The following is a 14,204-nucleotide window of genomic DNA, read 5'->3' as shown; positions in this document are numbered from 1 at the left end:
GCAATTACCATAGCCCACCCTAACTGGAAAAGGTCCAGGTATCTCTGCACACAATGTATCATTAACTGCATAGTCCAATTTGCACACAAAAACATTAGCCATCCGGCTCCTTTCAGAAAGTAGTACCTCAGAGCTGGGGCAGTATTTTAGTGCTGGGGGCCTCAATACCCTCCTCATTCTGCTGAGGCTGCTATCATTCATTTGGTAGAGAACTAAGCACTGAAAACTACTCTGTAGTCCTAGCTATGGGAAACCCCTAGAGAAAGACTGATGGCAAAGCTTGCAAGGAAGCGCATTTATTCAGTTTGACTTCTCACTGTAGACACAACAGCCCAGAAACTAACAGCAGAAACCAGCAACATGTTACTATATACACATATGTACGGTTAATTTTTCTGACAGCTCGGTGTCTGAACCAGTTACTGCAGGCTCTGGGGAGCAGCCCTCACCTTGACATTGCAGACCGTCTGCCCCTGTAAATTCTTGTGCTCACAATTGGCAATGACTTGCTCAATCTGGGCACGGTCAAAAAAATCCAGCTGCAAAGGCTCAGGAATCTCCTGACTGAAGTCAATCGAATCAAGAATACTTAGAATTTTTCGACGCACTAGAAACAAGAAGTAAATAAACTGTACTTGAGGCACTGAAGAGAAGAACAAACCAGACTTAGCTCATTCGCATGCTATGCTCTGAAACCAACAACCCTGCTGAAATCCCAATCTCACTTGTTTCTGACACGGCCACTCACTAAGATAACTTCTCCTCTGCTCTGTAACCCTTCGCAATTGACAACAAACAATCCTTTACATATCTCGTCTATGTAGGTCCAAACCTAGAGACACCAGTAAATTATCCTGCAGTTTTAAGCTGCATAATATGTCTATAATGTACTACAATTCCAAGGGCCTCACCTTTTGTGGCAGTGTCAAAATGAAGGAACCCAGAGACAGATCTATTTTCATCTTCCATTCCTCCTTCACCATCTGTTGGAGCACCAATAGCAATAGATCAGAAAAGGAAAAGTACACTTTAAAATTACATTTACTTGAAGATGGCAAACATAATATATTTTATTTCTGTGTCAAAGAGCTTTTTGTAAATGGATAAAGATGCAAAATTACAAGGACTTACTAGCAATGTTCATCTACCTTTTCCCATCACAATTTTACCCACTCAAAACTCTACAGAGAATAATCAGAATTTCACAACTAGCAAGACCCCATCATATTAAGGAGATGATTAAAAAGAAGCTTAGGTTTAATTTGCATGTGTAATATCCAGTGAAATAGCTTGGGTCATGATGATTCAGTATAACAAATTTCACTATTTTGTATTGCAAATTCGTTAAAAGGAAAATAAAGTGACATCAAAGAACAATTTTAATTGCTTTCCAGATAATATACTAGAGCTGGGAAGAAGCAGTGTCATCTAAAGTCACAGCTACGCTAAGACGAGCCTCCTCAGTGCTCACCAGAGTACGGCTTCACCGGCAGGTCATCCAGTAAGAGATGCAGAAGCCTCTGTGTGTGTGAGCGCTGGCGATTCAGAGACGTCACTCTTAGCTCTATTGAGGCAGTCTTCATAAGCCATGACATTTGATTCAGCATAGAGATTTCATACTCTAGAATTTAAACAAATAAATTTCATCTCCCATAGTTCTAACACAAGATCAGAAAATTCCATAAATTTCAGATACTTCCTCATGAAACAAAGTCAGTAATTGCTGAATCAGTATCATAACCAGAACATAAAATATGAAAGAAAAAGAGGATACAAAAAAGAAGTTATTTTATGTGTATGGAAAATTGAGAGAACAATAAAATTTTCATTTATGCCAGATGGGGTACATGCCTTTAAACCCAAGCACTCAGGAGACAAAGGATCTCTGTGAATTCCAGGCTAGCCTGATATACACAAGTTCCAGGCTGGCCAGGAATACATAGTGAGACATTGTCTCCAAAAAAAATAAAAAGAAAAGAAAAAGAAAGTTCATTACCAGAGTAATTTCTCAAGTCTGCCGCAATTTAACATCAGTGTCACTTAGTATTTTGTTTTGAAAAGTAATTCAAATATATAACAATTCATTAAAAAAAAACAATTTTTACTCCAAAAAATACATACTTAAACCCATATTACATAATTTTATGATATGTGATAAGACAGCTGGTAGAGCGCTTGCCTTGACATATAATTAAGGCTATGAATCACATACTTAAAACAAGTTTAAGGGGATTGAGAGATGGCTCCATAGTTAAGGGAACGTCCCACTCTTGCAGCAGATCCTGGTTTGGTTCCCGGGACCACACGACAGCTCACAACTGCCCTACAATGAAATTTCATGGGCTCTGCCGTTCTCTTCCCAGGCTTCTGCAGGCACGTGGTGCATGTAAATACAGGTATACACATATATACAAAATTTAAAAATAAATCTTTCAAAAGAAGGTTTTCAAATTCAGTTTTATTTTTGTCTTAAGATAATCTTGCAATGTAACCAAGGCAAGTCTCAAACATAGCCCCCTACCTTAGCCTCCCAACTGCTCATCATAATTACAGGCATGTATGACCATTCCTGGCTCAGTATTATTTTTGTTTGGTGGGTTCTATGCTTTCAAGTCCTAAATGACGACAACATAAACACAATTGACTAAATAATAACACTAGCAATCTAAATCTGCACTGGTTGGTCTTTTTGCCAACTTGCCATAGGCTAGAGTTAGCTCAGTTGAGAGAATGCCTGTATCGCTGTAGGCAAGCCTGTGAGGTATTTTCTTAATTAGAAATTGATGTTAGAGGGCACAGCCTACTGTGGGCGATCCGGCCCCTGGTCCTGGATAGTGTTAAGGAAGCAGACTGAGCAAGCCATAGAGTCCAAGTCCCTAAGCAGCACTCCTTTGTGCTTCTGCTTTGGCTCCTGCTTCCAAATTCCTACCTTGAGTTTCTACACTGACTTCTCTCAGTAGCGGAGTGTAACCTGAGACTAATTAGATAAAATAAACCCTTTCCTCCCCAACATGCTTTTAGTAATGGATATTTATCACAGCAACAGAAACACAGGCCAAGCTAAGTCAATTTTATAACACATAAGTCAGACTGTGACTATTCTTTTGGACTATCTATGTGTACAAATTTAAAGTTTCTATAATGTTCTTAAGTAAACAAAATCTCCTAACTAAAAATGATAAAATTATGAAAATAAAGAAAACTGTTTTGTCAATTAGGTAATTCCAAGGACATTACACTTTCCCACAACCTAATTACTAGGAACAGCAATGTACCAACAGTTCATATGGACCTCCATCTCAGAACCTGATGGCATAAGGCAAGGTTCAGAACTACACTGCAGTGCCTACGCCGTGGTGCTGGCTATAGGTCCAGCTACTCAGGAGGTTAAGGTGGTAGAGAATAGTCTGAGCTCACAAATTCAAGACACCCTCGGTTTTATAACATAAACCCCAAAAGCCATCAAAGGTAAGCTAAGATTGAGCCCTGGACCCACGGTAAAAGGAGAGAACCAACTCCTGAAAGTTGTCCTTCAACCTCTACAGGAATGTTGTTGCACAGAATGTAATAAAAAATAAAAAGTTCTACTATATGTGTAAGAGATTAACACAAACAACTGTAGAAAAATGTTTGTAAATAGTTAATAGAAAGACAGACAGAAAGAAATGAGAGAGAGAGAAAAGAGCCAGACATAGTGTGTAGCTTCAGAGTGAGTCCAGGACAGCCAGGACTGCACAGAGACCCTGGCTCAACAAAACAAACAAACAAACAGAATTCTTCTGGCTTTAGCATACACCAGGCACACATACAGGAAAAGCAAAAAATTTTAAATACATTTTTTTAATCTAAAGAAAAATACAGAACCTTGATAAAATTTAAATTAGCTTAGAACAGTTCTTAGTCATGTCAATAAACTAGATTTATAATTTCGTCTAAAATTCCTTTTCAAAGTTTTACTTCAAGGCAGTTTAGTTTCAAATGCATGTAAGACACAAATATAAATGTGAAATTTCTCTAAGTAATTTTCATTCACAAGCAAGTGAGATGTCTCAGCAGAAAAAAAAAATCACTTACAACAAAAGCCTGATGAGTCAAGTTCAAGCCCAAGAACTCATGGAGAAGTGGGAAGAGAAGCTGCTCTGACCATCACATGTGCAATGTGGCATGTGCACAGCCTCACACATATCACACACGCACATGCACATGCATACACACACTCTAATTTCAGTGGTTTTCTTATCCCTTTAACATAACCTTTAAGTTTTGTTAGAAAAGGACCAATTCCCTCAAACGGACTATTGTCATGTAATTTTACACTAGAAAGTGAAAACAGTAAGCTTCTCACGCAGAAACTACAAAAGCATCCAAAGTAACAGCAGAAAAGTACCAAAGGCCATGAGAATCCACCATACCTAGCCAAGTAACGCCAGTGTATACACTGGTTACACAATTTGTCCAATTCCAATCTGCAAACACAAAACCAACATGTTCCAAGATAAAATGCCCACATAATGCTACTAGTGTGGCATGTCACATGACAGGTCGCATACAGAATGAAGGCATACTAAAATTATGGGATAAAATTAACTTCAGTCTATTCCTATAAGGTTTACATATACAAATGAACTTCATGTTTAGAAATGAGTACAGTCCCTAGGATACCTCATATGTAAGAAATACTCCCAAATCAAAAGGGATTGAAGGGGGCATAGTGGTATAAGCCTGTAATCCCAGCCAAGGCAAAGTACTTCAAATTCTAAGCACAGATTCAGAGAAGACACTATCAATCAACCAATCAATCAAATATTCAAATTCTGAAAAAAAGAGTTCCCAACCGGTAGTAATAAAGCAATACAATGTCCTACCTTTGTTCGAGAAAGGTAGATGTTGCAACTGAGAAAATAAGAAATCCTGGCTGGTTCTCAAGTACCTCATAGTAGGACCAGATGTATCTGAGCATGCACATAACTGATATATCACCTAATGAAATAAAAGAGAATCCGTTATTTCTGGACTGATTAAGATAAAAAAATATGAACGTAAAAAAATTATGATGCATCAACAACCTAAATAATCACAAGTATAAAATAAGCCTAGAGTACTTAAAGACTTATTTATTTATGTATGTGAGTGCTCTATCTGTATTATGTACACTTGCATGTCAGACAAGAGCATCAGATCCTATTACAGATGGTTGTGAGCCACCATCTGGGCTGGGAATTGAACTCAGGATCTCTGGAGGAGCAGCCAGTGCTCTTAATGGCTGAGCCACCTCTCTAGCCTCATAAACTTAGATTTCTAAATCCAGGTCCTTGGTGTACCAGTTTAAGAAAACACAGTGAAACACAGCTCAGACTATTGACATGCCAGACATGCCTATAACCCCAGAACTAGGGCGCTGAGGCAGGATAATGATGAATTCAAGGCCAGCCTAGGTTACACAGCAAGACTCTCATTCAAAATAAAAATGAGTCACATATGACAGGCCCAATTCGTGACCTTATTCTAAACATATTTATTAATGCACATACAAAGTTAATTAAGCTTTAGTATTTCAATTAGCAGTAGTATTGCCTGGTAGTCACTTCTGAAAAAGAGAAAAAAAAAATCACAATTATTTTATCTCAACTTCAAAAAAATAGTAAAACTTAATGAACTATAACAATCACTATTAAACACTATAAAAATGTCTAAACTTCACCATGTAACAAATACAAGCTCTAAATACAACTTTAGGGGGGAGGGGGATATTTATATCAATCCAAGAAAAATTGAGTAGATCTACCAAACAAATATCTCCATTATGTACATAATTTTCATAAATAAGTAAATAGACAAAATGTTACAAAAATGAAAATTACTCATAATAAACCAAAAGGACATGTATTTTCAATAGTTAAGCCTGCTGTAAGTTTGAGGCCAGCCACGGCTTCACAGAGAAATGCTGTCTCCAAGAACAACAACAACAACAACAACAAAAAGACCCAGGAGCTAGAGAGATGGGTCAGTGTTAAGGGCACTGTCGCTCTTCCAGAGGTCCTGAGTTCAAATCACAGCAACCACATGGTGGCTCACAACCATCTGTAATGGGATCTGATGCCCCCTTCTGGTGTGTCTGAAGACAGCTACAGTGTACTTATAGATAATAAATCTTTAAAAAAAAAAAAAAAAGACCAGTAGATGGAGTGATGGATTGATGGATGAATCAATGAATGAGGATAAATGATGAGGTAGAAAGCAGGTGTGGTGGCTGGAATATGCTTGGCTTAAGGAATGGGACTATTAGAAGGCCTTGTTGAAGTGCGGCCTTATCAGAAAAGTGTGCCAATGTGCAGGTGGGCTTTGAGACCCTCCTCTAGCCATGTGGGAAATAGTCTTTGCCTTTTTGCCTTTGGAACAAGATGTAGAATTCTCCAGCCATGCCTGCCTAAACAGTGCCATGCTTCCCACCATAATAATGGACTAAACCTTTGAACCTATAAACCAGAACCAATTAAATGTTATCTTTTATAAGAATTGTCTTAGTCGTGGTGCCTCTTCACAGCAGTGAAACACTAAGACAGCAGGTGTGATACATCTTTAGGTCAGCAGAATTTCTAACTACAAAATGTAAATTTCAGTATTTGCAAAGCAGCAGTAATTTTCATTCACAAGTCACCCATTTATGTGAACTTACTACTCACTTCTATATATCAGGCTCTTTAAGCAACATTCTCTCAGTACATTGTTTGAGAGAAAACTCAAGTCATGCAACTATTAATCCCTTTGAACTGACATAACCAACACTCTACAAATTCCATATATGTAAAATTGATCATACCCCTTAAACCAGTGCTCAAAGTTGTCTGTGCAGTTTCAGCTACTGGACTTGTCTAACACAAACAAGGCCACAGGCTTCCTTTGTCTTCCAACTCTCACACTGCATACAAAGGTCCTTTCATGAGGACCTATAGAGTCAGATACACTAGGCTAGAGTCAGATCTATATCATTTTTTATTTTGCATAAGTCAGGACCAAGGGCTAGAGAGACTATTCAGCATTAGGGCATCTATTGCCAAGACTGACAGCCTGAGTTTATCACCAGGACTGGACATGGTGAAAGGATGAATTGACTCCCAAATGCCCTCTGACCTCCACCCTAACGTGGTGATATGTACACGTGTTTTGGGGATTTGATTTGTGCTTACATGGGAATTCGCACATCCGCTGCAGATCCCTGCTAACAGCTGGTTTTTGATAGGTCAATAAAGAGCCAGCAGCCAATGGCTGGGCAAGAAACAGAGAGGAGAGAAAGTGCAGAATCACCACAACAGGGAGGCAGAGAGAGCAGACTTAAGAACCCAAAACATGTAAGAATGAGGGAAAGTGGCCCCAGGGGCCAACTCCCCCAACCAGATCTGGAGTAGAAGGGGAGTGTTAGCCACATGAAGGTTCAGGAGTGGCCCAGTCATTGACATAGTAAGGCATAGTAAGAATAACACAGCCCGTGTGAGTCTTTTCATTCCACAAATCCAGAGAACTTGGGCAGGTGGCAAGAAAGCTAAGCATGATCACCCTCTGGGAGCTCAGTACAGGTTTAAATAATTGACTGCTACACATACGTGCACACACGCACACAAAACGCAATAAAAAATATAGAATTCTAAAAAAACAACAACAAAAATACAGGGCACAGATGGCAACCAGGAATCTTTTGACCCAAGCCTGTTGTAGGCCCCCAAAGAGCTACTTTAAACACAGTACGTCTGGTAAAACCCACCAAAACACCTAATAGTTCCCATTCTTCACAATGCTAAGATCTTCAGATCTATAGGATGTTGGTATTTATGCCTCACGGAGTTTATCCATACATGAAAGACTGGAAGAACTAATAAATGAACTCGTTTCTATCCTGCCTAGGTACTGTCCTCTCATCTATAAACTTAGCTGCTCAGGTTCCTGCCTGGTCCCCAGGTGCGGTCCCCCTCGTACCTGGTAGCACAGCTCGGCCAGCTGTGGACACGCCTGCACGGCCACAGGGCCGCTCCTCCCGTCGGTGCCTTTCTCCAGAATGTTCAGGATGGCATGAAGGCACGTCCGAGGGCAGCCTAGTACTCCTACATGGAACCAAAAGGAAATTCAACTTTTCTCAGGGTTTCTGCATCACAAACTCAAGACTTTCTTTACCAAAGTCTAATTTCAGAAACACATGCTTGCTCAACTGTGAACATGCTTTCAATACTGCTAACAGACACTGACAAATCCCAATCCACTAAATCTGTTTAGACAGCTTTGATCCTCAAGTCTAACCTGCAACACTTTCATATGTCATCTGTCTTCTAAGTAAATTACCCTATGAACCCAGTATTCAATAAATGACCACTTACACCAACAAACATGTAAGAAATAGATGCCAACATGCGGTACAGCTTTACCTGGGTCTTGCAGATTCGTGGTACTGATGGGTTTCTTCAATTCAAAGCCCAACAGGTAGAGGGCGAGATTGGGTGGACTGCGTTCTAGAGATGTGATGAGAAGATTCAAGATGTGGATTCTCGTTTCGTGACGGATTGCAGCTAATTTCTTTTCTAATTCTGAGCCTAAATACAGAATCCACAAAACAAAACACAAATTAATGTAAGGTAGCATGTATATGAAGCCCCACATTACTTAATTCTTGATTGACCTATATATTGCTTTGATTTAAACAATCTTAAAACTTTTTCATTCTAGCAAATTCTTAATCTCTCTCTTACATCAGCACTAGAAAATTAAGAGTTTCAAGGTTTTTCTCATTATGCCATGTACATATAGAAGTAAAAGCACATTGATCAGAGCCATACCCTCTTCTACACGTACAAATTCTTCTGTGTCTTCACTATCCAAGCACTCTACAAATCCAGCCATCAGCTTCTGGCTCACATTCTGAAGTCATAAAAGACAGAAAAATGACAAATTAACAATGTCTCTCTACATAGAGAGCCAAGGACAAACACGGTGTACTTTAAGAGGCTGAGGTAGGATGACCCTGAGTATGCAGTAAGCCTCCTCTGAAGAAAGAGAGTGAACCAAGTGTGGTGAACATACCTTCAATCCCAGCCCCTGGGAAGCAGAGACAGGGAGATCTAAGTTTAAGAGTCGCCTGTCCAGTCTTTGTCTCAGGCCAGCCAAGACTACATAATGAGACTCTGCCTCAAAGAATAAAAAGAAAAGGGAAGGAGGAATATGGGGGGTGGGGGGAGGAATTGTGTACTCCAAGCAGTACTGACAACTTGTATTTAATTTAAAGCTCAGCCTAGTGGCTCATACCTGTAACCCAGCACTTAAGAGGGAGAGGACACAGAAGAATCGTAGGTTCTAAACCAGTCTAGATCACATAGCCAGACCCATTTAAAAGGAAAAGCCAGAATCCAGAAGCCACATGTGTATCTTACAGTAACTCTCAGCCTTGATGGTGCCCTCACTTCAAGGGCATTTATAAGATGGGAGGCTACTCTGATTTGTTACTAGAGCTTACTACTGACACAGTGGCAGCAAAGAGTCATATGAAAGGTCTTATAATACAAAAACTGCAGCCAAATGAAGATCTAGGGCCAGGGAGATTGCTAAATGAGTAAGGGTACAGGCTGCTGAGCATAATGAAGTATGTGGTAAAAGATCAAACTGACTCTCATAGGCTGTCCTCTGACCCACAACCACCTATGCATATGTCTTCATCCCCGTCCTGTTTTAAAACACTGCTGAGGAGGATCCAAAAAGGTAAAGTTCAGACACTTCTTACAGACACTAGATGTTTACAGGAGAAATACAAAGCCAGTTATGCAGCTGTGCTATCTACTGAGGAGAGCACAGCAGCTATGGAGCAGAATCCGCCCTTAGGATCAGATTAGGAGACCTCTTAAGCAGAGCGAGAACTAGCTGAGGCAACACAACACCATCTCAAATGAGAAAAAGAGAAACAAAACTATTAGGAACAGAAGAAAAAGGAGCTGGTATAGAACACAAGCCCATAGTGTCAACTACTCCAGAAGTGGAGGCAGGAGGATCACTGGAGCAGCGTGGTCTCAGGAAAAAAAAAAGACCCATAAATACGTTCTATAATATCCAACATAACACACCTATGGATCACCAGAGAACTACAGAGATAATTAGCTCAGCAAACAGGTATTGTGACTACAAACCCAATTGCTTCAAATGCTTAGAGTAACAGCTATTTTGTGGCTATACAGTCACATACTGGTATGTAAACATTACCCAGCGCTCACTACAGAAGGTACTACACTGTGAAAAGCATTAACTTCAAAGACAATTCACAGTCGAGTGCATTTACTCTTAGAGAATCATTCCACAAACAAAAGTACAATTCACCCAGACACTATGATGGACAGAGAGCACCCTCAATGAAATCAGTTACCTGGTCATGTGTGAAATCGCCAACCATTTTGATCTGAATGTTGGAATTGCAAGAGATACAGCAGAGGATCTTTGCACTTTCAAATGCCAATTCAGGATTACTGTTTCCATGATACAGATACCTTCAGAAGAAAACATTAAAAAACAATGTATTCAAACTTGGCTTCTCACTATCCTCAATAAAGAAAACTTAGGGGCTTGAGAGATGGCTTGTGATTAAGTGCATGTGCTATTCTAGCAAAGGACCTTGGGTTTGGCTCTCAGCACCTACACCTACCTACCACTATGTCAACCTCCAACTGCAAAGGATCCAGCCTCATCTCTGACTTGCAGGTTCATGTGTGTGTGTGATGCACATAGAGACAAGCAGGCACACGCAGATACATATAAAAATTAAAAATACTCTTAAAAATAACTCTTAAAAGAAAAAAAGAAAACTCAAGCCAAAGGTTCACCTCCCTATATAACACTTTGGACAAATGAAAGAAAGGTGTCCTCCTTCTAGCCACAAAGAATTTGCCACAGTCTGAATCATGTCCTTCTAAAATATCTAAAGTCTTAACCCACAAGGACTATTTAGAAAAGGGCCTTTGTATATGTAGCAAACCAAGTACTAATAGGTGATTAAGAAGGACTTGGCTGGCTAATTTCATGTCAACCAGACACAAACCAGAGTCAGTTTGGAGGAGGAAACCTCAACTGAGAAGATTATCTCACCAGACTGACCCATGAGCAAGAGAGTTGTGTTTTCTTGATTAATGGTTCATGTGGAAGGGCTCAGCTCTCTATGGGCAATGCCACCTCCAGGCTGGTGGTCCTGGGAGCTGTAAGAAGCTGAGTTAAGTCATGAGGAGCAGGTCAATAACACCCTCCATGTTCTCAGATTCAGTTCCTGCCTCCAGTTTCTCCCTGACCTCCATCAGTGACAGAGTATGATCTGAGAGCTGTAAGATGAAATACTTTTCTCCTCAATTTTTGCTTTTGGTCACATTGTTTTATCACAGCAATTTAAACCATAACTGAGACAAGGGTACAAGACTGTGTGCTCACAACAGGATTTATGAGCACAAGCACCTCCACAAACCACCACATGAAGCTGAGGTAAGTGATCATCCAAGGTTCCTACAAGCTAACACACACACACACACACACACACACACACACACACACACACACACATTCACACACACACACGTACACATGTACACACACATACATACATATATATACACACACATGTATACACATACACATATGTACACACACTCTCACACACACACTCACACACACACACAGGACTGGAGGGAGCTCTCTATTACCACTGTCCAAACATTCAAGTTTCCTACAAAAGACAAACACTATTCATCTCAAACCTAGAAACTTTTAGGACATAGAGTATACTAGGAAGAGAAAAAAAGAAAAGACACAGTATGGCTCAGAGTAATTACAATCAAAGGAGTAGAATTGGGTAATATTAAAGTAGGTCAAAACCAGCCAGGACATGTTGGTGTATGTCTTGACTCCCAGCACTCAGGAGGCAGAGGCAAGCAAATCTGAGTTCAAAGCCAGCCTGGTCTACAGAGCAAGTCCCAGGGTAGCCAGGGCTAACACAGAGAAACTGTGTCTCAAAACAAAATAAAATAGCCCAAAACCAATAATCTGTGGTATATTAAATATGCACCAAAAAAAGAGAAAAATAAAGCTAGAGTGGCCTCCGTCTCCTTCTGCTGTGACTCAGGTCACTCACCTGGCGATGTTAACCACATTGTCTGCCTTCTTAGTCCTAGGGTTAATTCCCTGCAAGAGCTGTTCCAGAGGCGAGACGATGAGAGCCAGCTGACTCTCTCTCAGAAGGTCCATGAAAAGGTTCTCCTTTTGCAGAGTGAGGTTGAGGAGTGCGAGGCAATGCTGAACTGCTTTTTCCAGGTGTTTCTTTCCTGTAACCCCCAATGAAATTACAATCTAAATGTGCTTAAGAGAAAAAACTAAAAGGACGCTTTAGTCTCAGAAAGTCTGTTTTCACAAACTTTCAACAGCACCTTCAAACAGCAGCTTCCACCCATATAAAACCAGCTATATCCATGGCCCATGCTATTCAGCTATTAACTTCTCTTTTATCTTTTCTGTGATCCTTTAGGGTAGCAGTTCTCAGCCTTCCTGATGCTGTGTCCCTTTAACACAGTTCCTCATATTGTGGTGACCTACAACCATAAAGTTATTTTCATTGCTACTTCAAAACTGTAATTTTGCTACTATTATGAACTGTAATGTAAATATCTGATATGCAGGACATCCCGATATGTGACGCAATGGCTCTCAGAGTGGGATGATTTGTCCCCAGTGAACACTCTTATTTGTCCTGATAGGAAGGTACAACTGCCATCCAGGAGACAGAAGCCTACAGCACACAGTACAGCACCCACAACAAAGAACAATCAGGTAAACTGTCAACAGTGCTCAAAGTGAGAAACTGACTCCAAATAAGACAATCACTGTGAAAATAAAGACACTAGCAAGCTGAAGACATGGCCCAGTGGTTAAGAGCACTCAGGGCTCATGAGGAGAATCTGGGTTCTGTTCTCAGCACCCAGACGGTAACTCACAACCTATTACAGCTCCAATTACAGGGAATCTGATACCTTCCTCAGGCTTCCACAGGCACCAGGCATGTGCATGATACAGATATATACTTGCAAGCAAAACAGTCACATACATAAAATAAAAATAATCCTTAAAAAAGGGTTAGGTTCTTTAAAAAGAAAATAAAGAAGCAAAAAGTATATAAAAATCACCTGTCATCTCAACCTTTCAAATTTAAAATGTGGCCTTTCTACTGTTTCTTATCTGTGAATTATACAGTTACAATCCTGTGTTTAGACTGTGACTTTTCTATTTCAGATCCCTGCCACATTAGAGGCAATACAGCACAGCAGTAAGAAACACGAGCTCTGGGGCCGAACTGTCTAGGTTCAAACCCCCACTCTCAGTGTACCCTGTCTGTACATCTTTTTGGCAAATGGAAAGATCTACCACCGAAGGCTTCTGTGCAAATTAAATAGGGTAAAATACATGCTATGCTTTTAAGCCAACTGCATAGAAAGCACGGAACCAAACAGTAACAGCAGCATTTACTGACCACTATGAGCCAGATTCTATAGTGTTTTTGTAAGGGTCATGAGATTTCAGATTCAGAGTTAAACATGTTAAAGACATGAAAGTCATAAAGACCTCTTTAATTATCTACAGATGACCTTGCAATGAGGTAGTCAGATCCAACAAGTATCTGTACTGAATTCAGTCTATGTGTACTCATACTGACTCACTGAAAATAGCACTGTTAGATAAGAGAGTACCAAAGAGTGTCAAAGATCATCTCCAGTAAATTCTCTATTTACAAAAGGTGAAGGTGTCAACAGTTTTGAAGGCAGAGAGACTTTCAGACACATACCAGGGAAAGGAGCATAGGTATCAAGCTGCTTAACTCCTTCTTCCAGTAAGCTGAGGGCAAGTTCCAACATCGGTGACTCGTTCAGAAGATGGTACATCAGACTAAACCCAGGTGGCTTATAGGCTATGATCTCTTCTCCTAAACAGTACACAATCCAAAAGACAGTGAATCAGTACTGGTTTAATACTATTTGCTTATGTATTTAGTGTATATGTGCGTTCTGGAAGAGAACTAACTCCTCCGGTGTAGATCCAACGGACGAAACAAAGGTGTCAGACTTAGTGCAGATGTCATTGCCTATAAAGAATCAATTAGTGGCCATTTTACTGGCCCCTCAATTAGAATTTTTGTTATAGCCATTGTT

At 40.1% G+C, this 14,204-nt stretch overlaps 1 protein-coding gene across 3 annotated transcripts in view; it reads right to left on the bottom strand.

Annotated features, from left to right (window-relative positions):
• Positions 1 to 14,204, bottom strand: part of Nup205 (nucleoporin 205) — a 65,959-nt gene that overhangs the window by 22,712 nt on the left and 29,043 nt on the right. For all 3 annotated transcript variants that reach the window (NM_001108620.1, XM_087658016.1, XM_087658018.1), the window contains exons 17-26: positions 13,841 to 13,978; positions 12,140 to 12,329; positions 10,394 to 10,514; positions 8,823 to 8,904; positions 8,415 to 8,579; positions 7,972 to 8,096; positions 4,866 to 4,980; positions 1,472 to 1,621; positions 912 to 983; positions 450 to 607 (exon numbers count right to left, since the gene is read on the bottom strand). In NM_001108620.1, the coding sequence (NP_001102090.1) occupies positions 450 to 607; positions 912 to 983; positions 1,472 to 1,621; positions 4,866 to 4,980; positions 7,972 to 8,096; positions 8,415 to 8,579; positions 8,823 to 8,904; positions 10,394 to 10,514; positions 12,140 to 12,329; positions 13,841 to 13,978 (1,316 nt within the window). The remainder of the gene's footprint in view (positions 1 to 449; positions 608 to 911; positions 984 to 1,471; positions 1,622 to 4,865; positions 4,981 to 7,971; positions 8,097 to 8,414; positions 8,580 to 8,822; positions 8,905 to 10,393; positions 10,515 to 12,139; positions 12,330 to 13,840; positions 13,979 to 14,204) is intronic.

The sequence above is a fragment of the Rattus norvegicus genome, chromosome 4 (assembly GCF_021556685.1).
Source record: "Rattus norvegicus strain SHRSP/BbbUtx chromosome 4, alternate assembly SHRSP_T2T, whole genome shotgun sequence".
Classification (NCBI taxonomy): domain Eukaryota; kingdom Metazoa; phylum Chordata; class Mammalia; order Rodentia; family Muridae; genus Rattus; species Rattus norvegicus.
This window is presented reverse-complemented; position numbering and strand designations above follow the sequence as displayed.